General features: G+C 41.1%; 1 protein-coding gene across 1 annotated transcript; it reads left to right on the top strand.

The window, feature by feature from the left end:
* Positions 1 to 601: 601 nt before the first annotated feature.
* On the top strand, positions 602 to 16515 carry got2a (glutamic-oxaloacetic transaminase 2a, mitochondrial). Its single transcript, XM_055648739.1, has 10 exons — positions 602 to 759; positions 3666 to 3822; positions 4988 to 5116; positions 5740 to 5799; positions 7314 to 7475; positions 8340 to 8444; positions 8707 to 8857; positions 11423 to 11588; positions 14258 to 14408; positions 15560 to 16515. Exons 1-10 carry the CDS (start codon positions 677 to 679, stop codon positions 15680 to 15682), a joined length of 1287 nt encoding a protein of 428 aa, XP_055504714.1. The 5' UTR covers positions 602 to 676; the 3' UTR covers positions 15683 to 16515.
* Positions 16516 to 21563: the final 5048 nt, after the last annotated feature.

Here is a 21563-nt window from a genome sequence, read left to right as displayed (position 1 = left end):
TCTGCAGTTCCTTCCTACACATGACGAGCGACGCATGGACTTCCTTATTACTATGATTTACAGTATTCAATCACTCCTGCCTCACTTCTCACTGGACCAATCTTCCAGTAAAGTCCCCAGGCCATGTATATTTCAATCACGTCCTCTCTCACTCAAGTACGGTGGGGTACGAATATTTCAGGCCTCTGTACTGACAGTAGCAGCGAGAGGAGGGCGTGGCATCCATGGTGGGGATCCTTGATGATAGATTAGATCTCACGTTCTTGAGGCAATACTTTAAATCCAAAGATAGACACAAAATGCTGGAGTAACTCCGTGGGTCGGGCAGCATCTCTGGAGAAAAGGAATGGGTGACATTTCGGGTCGAGACCCCTCTTCAGACTATCTCGACCCGAACCATCACCCATTCCTTCTCTCCATAGATGCTGCCAGTCTCCCGCATGTTGTGTCTATCTTCGGTGAAAACCAGCTTCTGCAGTTCATTCCTGCACATTAATTTAAATCCACTCAATGAGTGTTGGGTCATTCGGCCTGAAGGTGTCGCTATGAGTGAGCCCACGCGCATGTTTAACACAGGAAAGTCACCTCTTGCCACCACGCACGCACCTCTCGTTGGTTTGCCGAGCTTATATAAAGCTGCCACTGACCTCTCCGCCAACCCCAAACTCCATCCACCATGGCGATGTTCAGCTCCTGCAGGCTCCTCGCCACAGCCTCCCACCACCCGGCCTTGGCCGCCGCGATCTCCGCACGAGCCAGGTAACACACCGGTTGACATTGAACGGCGGTCCTTATGCGGGAATACCTCACTGTGGAGGCGGGAGCGAAAGGCCGCCGATTTTAAGCTGAGGGACACCGCAGTCCCGGAGTAACACAGCGGGAGGGGGGGTGGACAGGCGTCGTTTCGAGACGGGGCCCTTCTGCGGACCCCGACCTGACCCGTGCTCCTGTACCCGAGGTGAATTGTTGGCGGGGGGTGGGGGAGTTGTGGCCCGTCAGTTACCCTCCCCACCGACCGCGTCCTCTCCTGCTCGCCAATTGGTGGCGGCGCCGCTGCCTCGCGTCAGTTAGACGGGCCCGGCCCGCTGATTGGTGGTGGAGGCGCAGGCGGCGGCCGCTGCACGCGATGCCCTTGATAGAGGGGCGTTAAAGGGCAGGAGTCGTGGCCGCCCACACCCGGGCAAGCAATGCAGCGGGCAAAGGCTCAGTTGTTTTAATGCCGTCTTGGGAAGCTGATCTGAGTATTGCACCCATTTTCCATCGCTTCGGGGAATAAGTGGAACCCACTCGGTTTCACATCCCAAACTGGCCCCTAAACTCAAGAGTTTTTATGGTCATATGTCCCAGATAGAACAATCAATGACATTCTTACTTGCAGCAGCACAACCGAATATATAAACTCTCCTAACTCTTGAGTTCTAGACATATGCAGAACAGAAACAGGCCCTTCGGCATACCTCGAACATGCCGAACCAGGCGTCTTCTTGATCAGTCTAAACCTTTGCGACCTATGTAGCTGTACAAATGTCTTTTAAAAATGTTGGAATTTTTCCCGCTTCGACCAATTCCTTTGGTAGCTCGATCCACATACCTGCCATCTTCTTTGTGAAGAGGTTGCCTCTCGTCCCCTGAAAATGTCCCCCTCTCACCTGAAGCCATTACTTTTAGACGTCCTTGCGCTAGGAAAAAGACTGACCATCTATTTATACCCCTGATGGTTTATATGGTCCTTCGGCCTCCTTCGCTCATGGGGAACAATCCCAGCCCCTCCAATCTCTCCTTATAACTCTCCCTTCAGTCCTAACATCATCCTTGGAATCCAAAATCTAATACACTCCAAAGCAGTATATGTAAGCAATCCATAAATATTTATCTGTCTTTTCCTGGTTTACAATTTCCCCTATATTCCACTAGTGTTGCCTGCCCTTGATATTTAATAGTTTATTCCAGTTATTTGTATTCATTTTTTCATTTCTGGTTTGGTTAATATTTATTATCTATCCCACAGCACTGGTTGGGGGGCAGTTCTGATTTACATTGAGCAACAGCGAACGTCTGGTTTTCTAATTGGGGAGAGAATTCAGAAATTGGAAGTACAAAGGCGCTTGGGAGTGCTAGTGCAGGATTCTCAAAAAGTTAATCTACACGTCAAATAGGTGATAAGGAAGGCAAATGGTATGCTAGGATATATTTTGAGAGGACTAGAATATAAAAATAGGGGTGCAATGCTGAAACTTTACAAAGCGCTGGTCTGACTGCATTTGGAGTATTGTGAGCAATTGTGGGGCCTATATCTGAGGAAGGATGTGCTGGCGCTGGAGAGGGTCCAGAGGAGGTTTACGAGAATGATCCCAGGAATGAGTGGGTTAACATATGATGAGTGTTTGATGGCACTGGGCCTCTACTCACTGGCGTTTAGAAGGATCTGGGGGGACCTCGTTGAAACTTACCAAATAGTGAAAAGCCTGGATAGAGTGGATGTGGGGATCAGAGGCCGTAGCCTCAGAATAAAAGGATGCACCTTTAGGATGGAAATGAGGAGGGATTTCTTTAGTCAGAGGGTGGCGAATCTGTGAAATTCAGTGCCACAGAAGGCTGTTGAGGCCAAGTAAATGGATATTTTTAAGGCAGAGATTGATAGATTCTTAATTAGTACTGGTGTCAGGGATTATGGGGAGAAGACAACAGAATGGGTTTGACAGGGGAAGATAGATTAGCCATTATTGAATGGTGGAGTAGACTTGATGGGCTGAATGGCCTAATTCTGCTCCCATCACATACATTTATGAATTTGGATAATGAATGGGATAATTTAATCATCAATACTGGGATGTATCCAGGATGTACACAATGGTGTGTATGGTGACCAGTGTCAGTATAGTCTCCAATTGATTGCTATGTCCAGTCGGGACTTAAAAACCTCATCATATAATTTAATATATAAAATGGTGTGAGTGTAAAATGGCACGCGGTTTACTAATGCACATTTGATAATGGTGTGCATGTACTGGGACCATTGTAAGCTGTATTAAGGAATGTTTAAGATAGTGTAGTGTGATAGTGGGGATGGTGGTGACTGCACACAGGTGATGCAGCATCTGTGTTCGAAGAATATGCCTCGGGAAAGGAGCAAAAGATGAAGGTGGTTAAAAAAGTGAAGTTTGCCTTTGCAGAAGGATTGGTCACTTTAGAACAGGGAGGAGAGGACTAGAAACAACATGACGTGTTAGTGAATGTGGACATTTTTGTGGACAGCGAGAATCTGCATTCCACTGTTTTTGAAAACAATGGAAGTAAATAAAGTAAACACTGAATTCCATCCGGTCACACACGTCTCAACTGAGAAAAAGGGACATATCAAAAACGTACCAGAAAAATTTGACAGTGGGAAACTATTTTAGGAGTTCATTTGCAACTCATTTTTGGTAGTTCATCACCCATTACAGAGTATGTGACTGTGGTTGACTGGTATCGTAAAACGAGACAATGTGGGTGACCCCTTGTTTCCATTTGATTTTGTAAAGCTTTGTTTAAAGTTAAATGGGAACTGATGACTTGGATAATATTATAAAATTGACTTCACCTGCTTGTGCTTTCCTGCAAAATGTAACTCTGTTTAATCATAATTAATTAATGCTGACATTTACTTTCTGATAATCTTCCAGTTCTGTGTGGTCACATGTGGAAATGGGTCCTCCTGATCCAATTCTTGGTGTTACTGAAGCCTTCAAGCGTGACAACAATCCCAAGAAAATGAACTTAGGTGTTGGTGCATACCGTGATGACAGTGGGAAGCCATTCGTATTGAACACTGTCCGAAAGGTGAGTAAACTGTGGTGTTCTTTTTATTTTTAAATCTAGTTACGATGAAGTGAGACCAAATCCCACTGTAGGCTCTCGGGGTCTCTTGACTGAACAATACTGGAAGAAGCCTGGGAATGAGATGAAGTTGGTACAAACTTGGGAAGAGAAAGAAATACAATGTAAATTTTTAATATTTAACACATCAGGCAGCATTTGTGCACAGAGAATCCTTAAAGCTCTTCAGTTTCAGAATAACATCTTATGGTTCATATTGTGGAGTGGAATACTTTCTTGTCACATGTGACTAGGCACAGTGAAATTCTTTGCTTGCATACCCAATGCATGCCGAAAGCATGTGAAAGTTGGGGATTAATAGGATCCTAAGTATTTTTTATAAGACCCTGCCTAATAAGAGTCCATGATATCAAATGTAGAAATGGTGCTTCAGCATTTCGCGTATTATATGGTCGGCTTTTTTATTCATATGAGAATGAATGCTGAAAGATTGTTTTTTGTTCTGAGATCTTTATGAAACAGCTGCTATTCTGTTGCATGTGGAAATGTCCACAAAGCATAAGGAGCTGCAGAGGAAACTTATTTTATTCTTGGAATTACATGTCATAGTAAGATGGAGTTTATTGCTCAATCTAGTTATCCTGTGATAGTGGTGGGGAGACTGAACCACTGCAGCACCAAGTGCTATACTGAGCAAAAGAGTTGTGTGAATGGATTCACAATCCATCAACTTCATGATCACTTTCACCAATATTTTTTTTCAAATTAGATTCATATTCACAATTTTCATTATGGAATTGGACCTCAGTTTTTCTCTATTGATTTAACATTTTAGATTACTAATCCAGAATTTAAAATGTCACAATAACATGCATCTATTGAAAATATATTTATGCAATAGTGTAGAAGGGTGTGGGGTGGTGTTGAAGAACATTGCCAAAGTGCAGCTGATAATATCAAGCTCATATCTCAGCACTTTATTTCTTTTTAACTACTTCGTGGCATGTGATCTGAGGGACCCTGGTTATCTGATAGTCACCTTGGGAATGGCCAACATTGAATAACGTTTCAGTGAAGTGATGCACTGGAAAGGAAACAACCTTTTTAGAACAATCAGTGTCTCAAGGTACTATTGCTAATTTTTACCTTGTTTTGATATTGTTAACAGGCTGAGAGTCAAATTGCGGCGAAGAAAATGGACAAAGAGTACCTCCCTATTGGTGGCCTCGCAGACTTCAACAAGGCCTGCGCAGAGCTGGCTCTAGGGAACAACAGTGAAGTTATCAGGAGTGGAAGGGTAAAGAGCTATGTTTTCTATTAATTTGGGCTGGGCAAGCGGTAAGTGACATGGGTTTCTGGACTAAATAAATGGAGCAGTCAATGAGAATAGTATTGGACAGATGGTCCAATGGCTGGGAAATAGAGAAAATCCCTTTATTAAAGCTGGGGAGGAACATGGGTCTGATAAATTTATCCAGTTAATATGAAACAATTGATATAGCTTCAGATAACAGGATTAATTTATTGACAATTAGTGGGAATCATTTATTCTTGATTTAAACAGACTTGTGGGTATGGTAAAAATTTACCTGCACATCGGACATCATTCAAAAGTTTAAGCAGATTATAAACTTGGGAAGATGACACAAAGATAAACCTTCGATCATTGGAGAGGGATAACTTGACCTAGGTTTTAACAAGGTTAAAACTTCCAAATTCTTGAGCCTAGGCAAAATCTGCTCAGTTTGTCTTCACATGTCAGATTAATCTAGTGATCCATCGTTCTATCTCAAGGCAAGCATACCCTTCACTTTACTCATCACTCTAGTTTCATTGGTAACTATCACTCCATTTTGTTCTTTGAGTATTAAATATTTTGTGAATGCACAATCATTAATTAGAGCGTCTTTCTGATTTCAGTACATCACCGTGCAAACCATTTCGGGAACTGGATCTCTGAGGGTTGGTGCTAATTTTTTGGTAAGTGCCAACGGTATTTGTTTGAGTAAATGTCATGCTGGTGTGTTTTGTATCAGATCACTGGAACTGGTCTTGACTGCAGACACAATGTATGGCAAGGTCTTGCTTCGCATTGTTTAACATCAAGATTTCTTGAATAGTTTTACAACAGATTTTCCTCTGCATCTCAAACTGTGGAAATCCTTACCCCTGACACTCTTTTCTTCCTCCTGCTGCCTTTTTGATACTCCAAGACTAGTATATTTTTTGATACTCGAAGACTAGTATATTTTTTATAACAAAAAATATTGGGAGAGTTGTAGGGGTATTTAGCACTGTCTCAGGGAACATTTAGAAATTGAAACATAGTAAGGTCTTGTTTTTCAGAAAATTGCTGTTTCTGATTATCTTGATTATATATCTTAATATTCGGAAGCCTCCCTTTTGGCAGTAGGGTGCTTATAGCATTGTGTAAACTGTTATCTACATAATATGGAGATCTTGGTGAAAAAATCAAATTTGAGGACATACAGCACATCACAGTCTCTCTTGGGTAGTCTACTTTTATTTTTCTCTTTCTCATGGAACGTCTTTGAATTAATCACAGGTGTATCAGGTAGAATATTCTTTACTCAATGGTAAGAGTGTAAACATAGAAACATAGAAATTAGGTGCAGGAGTAGGCCCTTTGAGCCTGCACCGCCATTCAATATGATCATGGCTGATCATCCAACTCAGTATCCCGTACCTGCCTTCTCTCCATACCCTCTGATCCCCTTAGCCACAAGGGCCACATCTAACTTAAATATAGCCAATGAACTGGCCTCAACTACCCTCTGTGGCAGAGAGTTCCAGAGATTCACCACTCTCTGTGTGAAAAAAGTTCTTCTCATCTCAGTTTTAAAGGATTTCCCCCTTATCCTTAAGCTGTGACCCTTTGTCCTGGACTTCCCCAACATCGGGAGCAATCTTCCTGCATCTAGCCTGTCCAACCCCTTAAGAATTTTGTAAGTTTCTATAAGACCCCCTCTCAATCTCCTAAATTCTAGAGAGTATAAACCAAGTCTATCCAGTCTTTCTTCATAAGACAGTCCTGACATCCCAGGAATCAGTCTGGTGAACCTTCTCTGCACTCCCTCTATGGCAATAATGTCCTTCCTCAGATTTGGAGACCAAAACTGTACGCAATACTCCAGGTGTGGTCTCACCAAGACCCTGTACAACTGCAGTAGAACCTCCCTGCTCCTATACTCAAATCCTTTTGCTATGAAAGCTAACATACCATTCGCTTTCTTCACTGCCTGCTGCACCTGCATGCCTACTTTCAATGACTGGTGTACCATGACACCCAGGTCTCGCTGCATCTCCCCTTTTCCTAGTTGGCCACCATTGAGATAATAGTCTGCTTTCATCTCTTAGGGCTAGTTACTTAGGGCTAGTTGTTTGGTGACTTAGGAGACACCACGGTTGAAGATCTAGGACATGAATAGCCTAATACCAATGTGTCATGCTGTTAATACTTTTCTTCCCGACAGCAACGATTCTACAAGAACAGCCGAGAGGTCTATCTGCCCAAACCATCTTGGGGCAATCACACACCCATCTTCAGGGATGCAGGCATGGAAGTCAAAAGTTACCGCTATTATGATCCCAAGACCTGCGGTTTTGATTTTGCTGGAGCAATGGAGGACATTTCAGTGAGTGGGTGCTTAATTTTGTTCATAAGTATAGACCTTGTAATGATAGATTAATTTGAGCCATCCTTAATAAATGTTTCTAATTAAACACTCAGAATATGAAGATGACACTTGCTGAAAATTATGACTAGCCATCTGCCTGTAACTGACAATTCTGTATTTATAAACCGATCATGGTTGAGATTCAGTCATGTTATGCTCATACATTGGGTTTTCAATTTATTCTGTGGTTGAAATTACTTTTTTATTTAATTCATTATTTTGAAAGATGTCTACAAAGATAGCAATCTTTCCTAAACCACCCCCAAATGCCAGATGAGAAGATTGACCAATTATAATGTAAATGGGAAAAATCAATGTCCGAATATCCCTTCTGTTCTCAAATTTTTAATGAAAATTTAGATCAATTCCTAATTCTAGCACAGTTTGAATCCACACTGTTGTCCAATACAACACCAAAGGCAGGTCTATTAATGGCTTAACCCTGACAATGAAACGGCTTCTATACTGATGCAAAGATCTTTCATGGGTGGAAAGTAATCGTTAAAAAACCTGCAGATGCTGGAAAATGCGAAGTGCACTCAGCAGGTCCAACAACACCTGTGGTATGAGAAACAGTTAACATTTTAGGTTGAAGAACTTTTGTCAGAACAGGGAACTGTGTTTGTAGGTATGTAATATTCCTGGGATTTGTCCACTGGATGGTGAGTCAGTGGATTCAATATTGTACATTGTGCTTTGTTGCCAATCACAAAAGCAAAATTTCACATACTTGTTAAGCATGGGTTTACATTTTTTGTTCACCTTTTGCAGTTACAGAAGATGTATTTGGATATTTATTTGTATATCCCTGTATTCCTACAGAAACTCCCGGAGCAAGCCATCATCCTGTTCCACGCTTGCGCTCACAACCCAACGGGAGTAGACCCAAAACCAGAGGAATGGAAAGAGATAGCTGCTGTTGTTAAGGTGATAAGGCAATACACTCTTCAGTCTTTCAGTGTTGTATTTTGAAGCTAATCCTGTTTTTCATGACTATGGTGGAGGTGTACAAAGCTTACTTACAAGCATGCAACATTTGTGAATAAACCTGGAACAGTCCATTGTATCCAGTATATCATGGGAGGCATGTTCTTGGACATTAAAAAAGTGTAAACTTGTTTTGTTAAATAAAGTTAGATCAGACAGACTTGCATGTATGAAGCTGAGATTTCAAATCTCTTCTTTCCAGCAAAGAAATCTCTTCCCATTCTTCGACATGGCCTATCAGGGTTTTGCCAGTGGCGATGCTGACAAAGATGCCTGGGCCATGCGCTATTTCATTGACCAGGGAGCGAATCTGGTTCTCTCACAATCTTTCGCAAAGAACATGGGCATGTATGGTAAGTAAATGGCCCAAATGCATAATTAATTACTCCATGCAGTTTATTTTGATTTTCAACACTTTGAAGTATCTGCAGTCCCAAAATCAGCTAGGGTATTTCTTGCATCTCAACAAATCATCCATCCCAATTTTGAAGCAACTTTTACTGTTGGCTTGCCAGGTGAAGAGGCTGAGTTGAAATCTTGTATCTCTGTCCCTCTGCCTTTGCTGCTTTAAATATCCAAACACTGACAGATATGTAGGAGCAATTGAGGTGTGCTTTTGTCACTGTTGGAGATCAGGAATAAAAATAAATGTAGGAAAGAGGGAAACACATGCAGTCCATTGATCATCCAGAAAGATGATCTTCTACCTCATCTTCCTTGCCTGCTTTTATGCTCACATCCTTTGAGTGATGAACTATTGCTGAGCATGGCTTTTACTAGTAAGAGTTCCAAAGATTCTCAACTTTCTGAATCATTTCACAGTTGATTGACAAATGATAAAACTGGTTTGGGGTAAATTACTTGTATTGTTCCTCTCGTGTGAATGATAACTATAGAAAGCAAAGAGCAAGATTTCTGGAGAAGTTCAACATAAGAGATTTGAATGTTATAATTAGACTTGACATTTGAGCTTAAATATCAACTAACCATACAGTGCCCTCCATAATGTTTGGGACAAAGACCCGTCATTTATTTATTTCCCTCTTAAATCCACAATTTGAGATTTGTAATATAAAAAATGATATGTGGTTAAAGTACACATTGTCAGATTTTATTAAAGGGTATTTATATACATTTTGATTTCACCATGTAGAAATTACAGCAGTGTTTATACATAGTCCCCCCCCCCCCCCCCATTTCAGAGCACCATAATGTTTGGGACACATGGCTTCACACACGTTTGTAATTGCTCAGGTGTGTTTAATTGCCTCCTTGATGCAGGTATAAGAGAGCTCTCAGCACCAAGTCTTTCCTCCAGTCTTTCCATCACCTTTGGAAACTTTCATTGCTGTTTATCAACATGAGGAGCAATGTTGTTCCAATGAAAGTCAAAGAAGCCATTATGAGACTGAGAAACAGGAATAAAACTGTTAGAGACATCAGCCAAACCTTAGGCTTGCCAAAATCAACTGTTTGGAACATCATTAAGAAGAAAAAGCACCGGTGAACTTACTAATCGCAAAGGGACTGGCAGGTCAAGGAAGGCCTCCATAGCTGATGATAGAAGTTTCTCTCTATAATAAAGAAAAATCCCCAAACACCTGTCTGACAGATCAGAAACACTCTTCAGGAGTTGGGTGTGGATTTGTAAATGACCATTGTCCACGGAAGACTTCATGAACAAAAATACAGAGGCTAGATGCAAACTACTGGTTATCCGCAAAAATAGGATGGCCAGGTTACAGTTTGCCAAGAAGTACTTAAAAGAGCAACTGCAGTTCTGGAAAAAGGTCTTGTGGACAGATGAGACGAAGATTAACTTGTATCAGAGTGATGGCAAGAGCAAAGTATGGAGGAGAGAAGGAACTTCCCAATATCCAAGGCATACCACCTCATCTGTGAAACACGGTGGTGGGGGTGTTATGGCCTGGGCATGTATGGCTGCTGAAGGTACTGGCTCACTTATCTTCATTGAAGATGCAACTGCTGATGGTAGCATAATGAATTCTCAAGTGTATAGACACATCCTATCTGCTCAAGTTCAAATAAAAGCCCCAAAACCCATTGGCTGGCGGTTCATTCTACAGCAAGCCAATAATCCCAAACATACTGCTAAAGCAACAAAGGAGTTTTACAAAGCTAAGAAATTGTCGATTTTTGAGTGGCCAATTCAATCACCCGATCTGAACCCAATTGAGCATGCCTTTCATATGCTGAAGAAAACTGAAGGGGAATAGCCCCCAAAACAAGCATAAGCTAAAGATGGCTATAAAACAGGCCTGGCAGAGCATCACCAGAGAAGACACCCAGCAACTGGTGATGTCCATGAATCGCAGACTTCATTCAGTCATTGCATGCAAAGGATATGCAACAAAATACTAAACATTACTATTTTCATTTACATGGCATTGCTGTGTACCCCACATTATGGTGCCCTGAAATGTGGGGACTATGTATAAACACTGCTATCATTTCTACATGGTCAAACCAAAATGTATAAAAATGGCCTTTATTAAAATCTGACAATGTGCACTTGAACCACATGTGATTTTTTTTTCTCTATTACAAATCTCAAATTGTGGAGTACAGAGGTAAATAAATAAATGATCGGTCTTTGTCCCAAACATTATGGAGGGCACTGTATGTACTGGGAGCATTATCCACTGCTCTTTGGCTGGAATAGTACTTTGTGGGGAGTATTAAGCCCCTATTTTGTCAAATATCCTGTTAATGTCGAATCATATGTAGCTTGGATTATGACAAGGAAGGAAATGGTTGTTTCTGAAGCAGTTGGAAAGATAGAAAATTATTAGGTGCTCTTAGTCTTGAGCCGAAACTGTCAAGTGGATTCTAAGGTTTATTTACTCCTGGATACCATGGCAGAATCACAACACAATGGCCTTGCTGTAACCTTTCAGGTGAGCGTGTGGGTGGATTCACTGTAATTTGCAGCGATGCTGATGAGGCGAAGCGTGTGGAATCCCAGCTGAAGATCCTGATCCGTCCTATGTATTCCAATCCACCATTAAATGGAGCTCGCATCGCTGCCACCATCATGAACACACCAGAACTCCGAAAAGAATGGTGAGTACAGATAAAGGCAGTGCCGTGTTGAAGAGCTGGCTGCAGCACACAGCAGTCTTGATCTCTTGCTGTTTCCTGTTGAGAACCAACTATTCCTCAGATACCAATTATTATTGATTGATTTAATTGACTGAAAGGTACAGCACAGAAACAAGCCCTACTGTCCACTGAGTCCACCCTGACCATTGATCACCCCTTCGTGCTAGTTCTGTTATTCCTTTTGCATCCACTCCCCATGCATGAGGGAGAATTTGCAGAGGCCAATGAATTTATCTGCATATCTTATTAATGTGGGAGGAAATCGGAGCATGGGAAGAAATTGATGCGGTCTTAAGAGGACCATGCAAACTCCACATAGACAGCATCTGAGTTCATGATCGAACCCAGGACTCTGGCGCTAGGAGGCAGCAGAGCCCCACTAGCTATGCCTTTGTGCCGCCCTTCTGTGTGGACAGGTACACAGGCTTGGCCTTCGTGAGCAGTGCACCTGTCGGGCATGGCTGAGGTTGCTCCTGAGTTGTGAGATAGGCTGACAATGCAGTGCTAGGTTGTAATGCCAGTTGTCTTCGAGGCCTGGTCATCTTCACATGACCACGATTCGACCATTTATCCTTTGACAAGTTTCATTCCAATAACTACCTGCTCATTATCTATTGCCATTGGTGGATGTTGGGTGTGCACGAGTTGACATAGATTTTCTGCACCACAGCAGTGATAAGGCTCTAAATGTATTGTCTCACTCTGGCTCACTCCATAGTGTTGCCGTTCCCCTTCTTTCGCACAAACTGGACGGGTATGTCCTGGACACTTAGTCCAGAAAATACTTCATTGGCAGCATAAAAGAGGAGTTATGGAGGAAGCAAACCATGCAACCCCATGTGCTTTCTTCACTGCCTGCTGCACCTGCATTCCTACTTTCAATGACTGGTATGCCATGACACCCAGGTCCCATGACAATAGCTGGCATATTTATTTTTGGGGATGGAAAAATAATTTATGCTGCACCCATTTCTTATCAGTTATCAGGTATAATGGCTTGAAGAAATTTGTGTAGCATAAATTATTTTCTCATCCCCAAAAATAAATATGCCAGCTCTTTTGCAAATTACTGCTGTTTGATCCAGTTTTGTCTGCCTTGTATACCATTGAGCAGCAGTTTTTTCCCCAAGTGCAAACTGAAAGGTTTTAACTGGTGATTACGCATAATCTATTGAATGGCTATAAACCATTTGATGTCCTGGTCATATGAAAGATGGAATATAAAATTTATTCTTTAGTAACTGATATGGAATTGGAAGAATCTATCCTCAGAACTTGCAAACTGGGCTGGTACAGAAGCCAATTGCTTCTGGGTTGGCTCTGGTGGAGAGGGTACTCCATCCCTTAGGTTTGGGAGAAAAGGTCTCTGCTGTTGACCCTCTCTCGGCTCGGGCAGTTAATACTCGCCATCCAGGATTGTTCTTATTTCAGGATTTTACCATTTGCAGTATTTTACTTTTGGAGAGTGTTGGCTGAGTGAGCATCAAAAGTTAAATACTTCCCAAGATTCTGACTCCTACATTCAGTATTGGGCAGTCAGATATTCCCCTCCTTCATATTGAGTATACTTCATGCATGTATAAAGGCCTATTTAGTGGCTAGTTTTAGAAATAGTTTATCCTTGACCCCCTAGAATTTGTGCATCACTCCCCAAAATATCTCCACTATATGTTTTTAAACATCTCTGGTCTCATAATTGTGTGACCAGGATTACTGTACAAAATAAAAACTTAAATGAGAGTTTGTTCTCATTCACTGAGGTAGTGATGCCTCTTACAAAGGTTTTTGTATGTTACCTCTTGGTATCTCAGTGCAACTTACCCACAGGCACATGAGCAAACTGTTGCCACTTACACTATACTGCTGCAATGAAAATGGCAGGTACTTGATGAATTGAGTGGTTAGTGAAGACTGCCCTAAGGTGGGAAAAATATTATGAATTAAGTATAAAGGCAAGGAAGGGGGTATAGAACAGGATGTGTGTATCAGTATTATTACATCTGGACAGAAACACAAAGATGTGTCTTAGCAATTTTCGAAATAGTCTACATTGTTTTATCTTAAGAGTTGCGAATAAAAAGCAAACATGTGAACATTCCATATGAGTATGATGATACACCAAATGCTGAAGTAGCGGGACAGGCAGCATCTCTAGAGAGAAGGAACGGGTGACGTTTTGGGTTGAGGCCCTTTTTCAGACATGTATGATGAAATAGCTGAGACAATGAGCCTGGGACGATGTCCTGAAGAAATCTAGCATTTGTATTCTGGGGCTAACTTTCACCTCCCTTTTTGATTTTAGCTTCTTGTATCATAGCTGTGATGCGATCTAGAGCTGAATAGCCCTGTTAGATTGTGTATCTAACAAATTCACTGCATGGTTCATTTGGAAAACAATGTATTCCCAATAAGTGGCATTGCTATGAGACTGGGGCGAAAGGCATGCTATTCATGTGGAATTAGAAAACCCTCCCACCGTAAACATGCTTTACAAACCTAAGCTTGCTTGGTTTTGATGCTGCACCTGAAATGGAAAATGTTTCTTTTCCAGTATTTTTTCGTTTGGATGTGTTTGCTCTGCAGGAGAGTTAAGACTTTTGCCAATTGTTTTAAACTTTGCTCATAACCAGGCTAGAAGAAGTAAAAGTAATGGCAAACCGCATCATCAGCATGAGAGAGCAGCTGGTATCAAACCTGAAGAAGGAAGGCTCAATCCACAACTGGCAGCACATTATTGATCAGATTGGAATGTTTTGCTTCACTGGACTCAAACAAGAACAGGTAATCACAAAACAGTGATTCATTCAGAGTAATATGTGGAAAATGGGTGAAGGGATGGGTGACCATTGGAAGAGTCTAAGGCATTACACAAAGCACAGTCGACCATCCAATCAATGGGGAGGACTCAGTTAAATAATGATGAAACCGGGGATTGGAGCAGATAAATAATATCAATGGAGCTGAAATTAGGGAATATTTCTAGGACCAAGAAGAGAACTGATAATACATGGTTGCTGTTAGAGCAGAGCTTGGGGAGAATACTGGTTCAATGGAACATTGCATTTGTGTTCTCTTGTTCAGTGTGAAGTGGTCCACAAATTCATCCCAACTGAGAGTCCTCAGACGAGAGCTGCATTGGTCAATTTTATATTTATTATTATACAACCTCTGTGATGTCCATATGTGACTTGCTTTTCTTTCCAGGGTGTAGTCCTCATTTGACCCGAGTTACTGTTTTGCAATTATGGCCTTTGCTCAGCCCTTTTTATGGGATCTGAGCCAGGTGTAGACATACTGGCCAGAGACTGCAAGATCTTTATCACAAAGCAAGTAAAGAATCGGTTAGAGTGTCGCAATATTCCAGTAAATTTCTCATTATCCCGCAGGCATTTGGATATTATGTTATTAAAATATTTATTTCATAACTTGCTGTGATGGATTTCAACATAGGAGCTTCTGACCATCCATTCTTTACCAGAACTATAACACTGCGCCCTTTGAAAGAATTGTGTGCATGCCTCACCATTCCTCTCCTTGCACCATATGCCAAGGTTCTGTCACATTTTGACTTGGTAAAGGTATACATTAAAAAAAAAAGAGAAATCCATTGTCCCAAAATTCTAAATGGAATATTTTAAATTCATATTGTTAAAAAATTACATGTGCTTTAAAAGCATTTTAATGGTCAACTGGTTTGTGAGACAACATTCAAAGTACAGCATAGAAATAATATTTTTAAATCTTACATTGCAAAATTAGTTACTGGGAGGCCTGAGGAGAATTTAGCAAACTCACTATTTGGGGAAACCTAAATCATCAGTTTTCTGGTATGTCGTTTTAAACTGTCATCTGAATTGAAATAATTGTCACGTTTTACTGCCCAATATAATGAGTCAAATGCATCTCAGTCGTATTTCATATTTTACCTGCAGGTAGAGCGTCTGACGAAGGAATTCTCTATTTACATGACAAAAGATGGCCGAATTTCTGTTGCTGGAGTCACCTCATCCAACGTAGGATACCTAGCACATGGTATCCATAAAGTATCTAAATAAAGCATTCAAGAAAAAGGGAAGACATTGGGGGGGGGGGGGGCGGGGGGGGGGGCCAGGAGAGAGGAGGAGTGTCGTCCAAAATTAACCTTGTAAAAACCAATGGTAACTGAATGAAGTTCACCCCATTTCCCTTGTTTGAAGGCTTGTGTTTGTGTGGCAGAAATAGTTCACTTTTCTACAGTGAGCCCCTCTCTGCCCCAGGGACTTTTCAGACTGAAGCCCTGTTTTTATCTTTTGTATATTTTCTTTGCTTCAGCCTTCAGAGAGAATTACTCTGACGATTGTTTTCAATTGACCAGCTTTAGCACTGTTATACACAAATTCTGCATTTGCTAGTTACTGCTGTCAATACTGGGTAGGGCCTTTCTTCAGCTTTATAAGCAGGAAGTTTAGATGTTATAAGCAGATATTACTAGCAGGTGCAAAGGTTACAGTCTGTTCATAAGCTTGATTGCTTAGCTACTACATTTGTTGAACTGATCTGCCTTTGGAAAATTAATCAAACATTGATTCTGGTCATTATTGTCACAGATCTCTGTAATCATGCTGTGAGAGTTGCTGTTTGGAATGGCCCCTCACCAATAGCCACCAATCATGGTAGATGGGTTACTTGCATGTTCCATTAGGGCTGGAGCTATGTTTGGCTTTAGTGTTATGTTCACCATTTTTTGACAGCACTGTATTAGACAGTCCAAGAAATTCAAAGAGCTGTTGCAAGGCTGTGGAAGCAAGCTTATGTTTGCTGCCAGATGATCAATTCTGTCAAAAATTGTCTACCTTATAAACCTGGAGGCAGAGGTTCAATAAAGCAACTGCATAAATTAATCATTGTACTTCCATGTGTGTCTTGCATTCTGTATAATTAATTTGAATTGTGTCTACATCCTGCTGCTGGTTACCTTCTGAATTTTATAGTCAGCCGGGCAGTACTCTGCATATTGCCAACTTGGACGATTTTTACATTTTTATCAAGCCAATTAATCAATCCAATTAACCTACAAACCTGTACGCCTTTGGAGTGTGGGAGGAAACCGAAGATCACGGAGAAAACCTACGCAGATCACGGGGAGAACGTACAAACTCCATACAGACAGCACCCGTAGTCGTGATTGAATCCGAATCTCTGCCACTGCATTTTGCTGTAAGGCAGCAACTACCGCTGTGCCACCGTGGCTGCTGTTAGAGATCTTTTGTAATGTTGGCAGTAGAATTCAGGACATTAGATACTCTGAAGCATTTGATACCAGAGGAAACTACAGAGATCAGAAAGAGTCCTTTCTCATCTATTAAAAGTATGTAAGTGAGAATGGCAGATTCAGACACTCCATGTTGACTTCTTCCTATCAAGCTGTGCAGGTCAATGCAACCCATTTGATTGAGCAGAAAGTTAAACCAGCTTCGATGCAACACTTTTTGTGGGTTCACCTATCATGATCTTAGCTGACAGGCCTACAATAAACTCACTTTCAGGTGAGACTGAAGTTACAAATGCACTATTACACCCAGTACTTTGCTCAATCTTTCTCACCACCTCACCTACAGCAAGCTTCTTGCTGGCGTAGAGTGAATTATACATTACAATTATAAGCTACCCAAGTGGAATATGGAGGGGTTCTTTCTCCAGTTTGTGTGGCTGGCAATGGAAGTGGCTCTGGTCAGTATGGGAAGGGGACTTAAAATGGTTTGCAACCAGAAGATCTGGTAGGCCTTGGTGGACTGAGTCCAAGTGTTCGTTGAAACAGTCGCAAGGTCTGCCCTTGGTCTCGCCGATGTATAGGAGGCCACATCAGGAACACAGGATTAAGTTGATGAGGTTTGTGGACCAAACTAGTGTTCACAGACATCTTAACTCTCTTCCTACTCTGTTCTGAGGTACCAACCTGCTTCAAGAAGACCACTATCATCGCCATTCCAAAGGAAAACAAGATCTCATACCTTAATGACTACTGTCCAGTGGCCTTAACATCCAACATCATGAAGTGCTTTGAGAGGCTGGTTACGAAACATTAACACATTAATCTGTGTATATTGCATTTATGAGCCTGTTCAGCTGCTGGAAGTAAGAATTTCATTAATATTGGTACATATGACAACACCCTTGGCTTCTGGTGCTATCTTGGAAATCTTAAACTTTATCTAGTGACTATCCTTTTCAAAGTATGGAGTCCAGAACTCTGCGAGTGATTTAACAACACATCTATTCAGTTCTGTACTCAAAGAAATTAATCCCACTGTGTTAGAACTTTGTTTGGACGATCTGCACTGCTTATTTTTAAGATTTATCACATGCACCTTTAAGCTGCCCATTAAATAGAGGTGAAAAGAATAGACAGTGTTTCAGTTGTGTAGACATGGTAATACTGCTGCCTCACAGATCTAGAGACCCAGGTTCAATCCTGATCTTGGATGTTGCTGGTGTAATGTTTGCATGTTCTCCCGAAAACTGTAATGTCTGGTTTCCTCCCACATCCAAAACATGTGCTGGTAGGTTAAGTAGCTGTTGTAAATAATCCCGAGTAGAGATGGAAAGTCTGAGAATCTCGGTGCAGTTGATGAACATGTGGAGAAAACAGGTGACAATGAAATAAGTGAGGAATGGGGTTGCTCTGGAAGCTGACATTAACTTGGGAGTCTTAATTGCTCTTCCTTTGCCAATATGGAAATAAGAAAAGATGCAAGCAGCTATCTTTGCTATCAAGTTGCATTTAGCTCATGTGTCTATGTTCCACTCGGCTTCCCAGCACTTATGGTGCAGTCTTAACCACCCTCTCCAGCTATAATATTAAAAGGGACAAGAATAAATACCTGAGAGAAAAAGTTTGAGAGGGCACAGTAAATTATTATTATTAAACTTTATTTCAGACTCGAGGTCCAGACAAGAGATGGCATTACATAAAATACATTGCATATAAAAACACCATAAAATATATATAAGCTTAGTAAATTACTTATAAGAGCATCATAAATTATATACAAAAACACAATACATGATTTAAAATCCAGAATAAAAAGATCAGGGTCCTATAACGAGACAACGATACCAATGCCTCCACAACTAGGATTCGTAGCGTGTAGTGCTAAACCTTATGTTTGATAAGACCACAATAATTACATTTTCAGAGTCATTAATCCTGCAGATGAATTTATACATATGATTTCTTAGGATAGCTTCTAAAGTACTGACTCCTGCAGCCACAAACATTTCAGTAGCCCTACACCATCTAGGTTTCAATAGACAATAGATGCAGGAGTAGGCCATTTGGCCCTTCGAGCCAGCACCACCATTCATTGTGATCTTCTTGCATATGGCGTGCACAGCCTTAAGTTGCAAGTCAACTTGTTCTATTTGATCTATTTGGTTGTGCACGTCGGGTTGATTGCATTAGTCGAAACAGGATGGATCACGTGAAGGTTGCTATCTTCCACCCCATTCAATGTGATCATGGCTGATCATTCCCAATCAGTACCCCGTTCCTGCCTTCTCCCCATATCCCCTGACTCCGCTATTTTTAAGCCCTATCTAGCTCTCTCTTGAAAGCATCCAGAGAACCTGCCTCCACCGCCCTCTGAGGCAGAGAATTCCACAGTGTTTTAATTTCCGTAGCAGTGTTCTCATGGCATTATTATAAACCACCTTTAGTCTCTGTAAACTTGTCTTTCCATAGTTTGACCACAGGTGTGCAGTATAGAGTGGTGTGCAATATGTTCTAAACAAAGCCATCTTCACGACATCTGTACATGCACCAAACTTACATAAGAGAATATTCGCCTGGACATACCGCATACATCTTTGCCTATAAATATCCTCATCATCTGTCGTTTTTTCTGTAATTATATGTTCAAGATATTTAACCTTATTACAGACACTAACATTATTGTCAGACAATTTAAAATCAGGAAATTATAGACATTTTAGACTCTTTGGTTCTACAGAACATAACAGCACTCTTACCAGCGTTATATTTGATATCATGTTCCACACCATACACAGAACATATAGTAAGGAGCTGCTGGAGACCAGCGCTAGATGGACTAAAGACCACAAGATCATCTGCATACATAATATGGTTCACTAAAATATTACCAATCATGCACTCAGCATTACAGGCTTTCAATTGCTTGGACAGATCATCAATATAAAGATTTAAAAGAACTGGGGACAAAATTCCCCCTTGTCGAACACCATTGCTAACCCCAAATGGGGCTGAGACCCTATTGCCCCATTTTACTTGCATTGTCTGTTGGGCATACCAGTAGGCCAGAATTCTCACAATGTATTTAGGCACCCCTCTTTGACTCAATTTAACAAACAGCTTTCTATGATTAACACGATCAAAGGCTTTGGAAACATCAATAAAGCACATAAGAAGTGATGAGTTTTTACCTCTATATTTGTTTACAATCTCCTTTAGGGCATATATACGCAAGTCAGTGCCATGTTTAGCTTTAAAACCAAACTGGTTATCTGTGGAGTTAACAAAGTAATTTAATCTATCCAGCAGAATTATTTCTAGGACTTTTGGCAATATGCTGGCTAAAGCTATGGGCCTGTAATTATTTAGACTACCTACTTTACCAGCTTTGGCCTTCATGACTGGCACTAGCAGAGCAGACAGCATTGAGTCTGGTAACAAGCCATGAATCATAAAGCCAGTAAAACAAATAGCAAGGAGAGGAGCTATCCTCATACTCGTATACTTAAGATGTTCAGCAGAAATATGATCCAAGCCACTTGTTTTGTTGTTGAACAGCTTGTTTATGGCATGATACACATGATGTGACATAATCACCATTGAGTCATTGCTCTCGATATTGTCCACCCTACACAAATCACCTTGGACACAGTTGAATAAAGTACTATAATGTTGCCATAACTCCGCGTTATTAGCTGTTCTGGAGATTCCATCTACAGTGCATGGTAGAGATGTTTTGCAGCTGTTAAGAGCCCTCACTTCTTTCCAAAAATCAGTATCATTGTTACTTAGCAGCTTCTTAGCAATGGAATCAGCCCTCATAGCTTGCTCATTTTTACAGATGAAACGAACACCATACTTCCATCTTGCTTTAGTGAGCTTCTTGCACTCAAACACAGGCCCCTATCTGGGTCTACCTGCCATAGCCCATGATTTAGTGGCTTCACGGGCTTCAGCATGATACTCAGCTATATACTTATTCCAGCCAGGCCTGATGTTATGCGTCTTATTTTTATGCTTGCAGTAGGATTTACTGCCTACATATAAAGCACTTACTATATCATTATACATGGAGCAGATATCACTCCTATGCTTCTTATCCTTACAATTAACATTACTACACATTATTGCACCTTTAGGTAGATGGATATTGCTTAAGGATTTATCTGTATGAGCATAATAGGCTAAGATGTCTTCCTTTGTGAGGGTTGACCAGTCCAGTTTTTCTATGTTAAAGCTATTTCCATCTCTGGATACCACAGGTAGATGTTCAACATTTATTGACATACCAACAGGTATATGATCAGTCATTGCTGCCCCATACAGAATGCTCATACACCCCAATGAGGCATGTGCACCAGCTGTACTAATACAATAATTCAGCCATGACGTAGTGTGCCAGGCCTCACTAATATATGTATAACTATCTGTAGGTATAAGCACTTTGCTTGACAATATAAAATTATTATCTTGACAGAACTGAGCCATATGATTGGCAAATAATGAGTTCCTGTCTGAGATAGCTGCATTCATATCCCCAATGACATATACACCAGAATAATTACTTCATTCTGTCAAAACATTGCTGGATCCAGGCAAACTGCCTCTGCTCTCACTAATTTATTGTACCTTACACCAACCCACAGGTCTCACATTCCAAACTGTTTGGGTTACAAGTGTGACGATGT

The sequence above is a fragment of the Leucoraja erinacea genome, chromosome 17, assembly GCF_028641065.1.
Source record: "Leucoraja erinacea ecotype New England chromosome 17, Leri_hhj_1, whole genome shotgun sequence".
NCBI classification, from domain to species: Eukaryota; Metazoa; Chordata; class Chondrichthyes; order Rajiformes; family Rajidae; genus Leucoraja; species Leucoraja erinaceus.
Note: the sequence above shows the minus strand (reverse complement) of the source record. Positions and strands in the feature narration are given on the sequence as shown.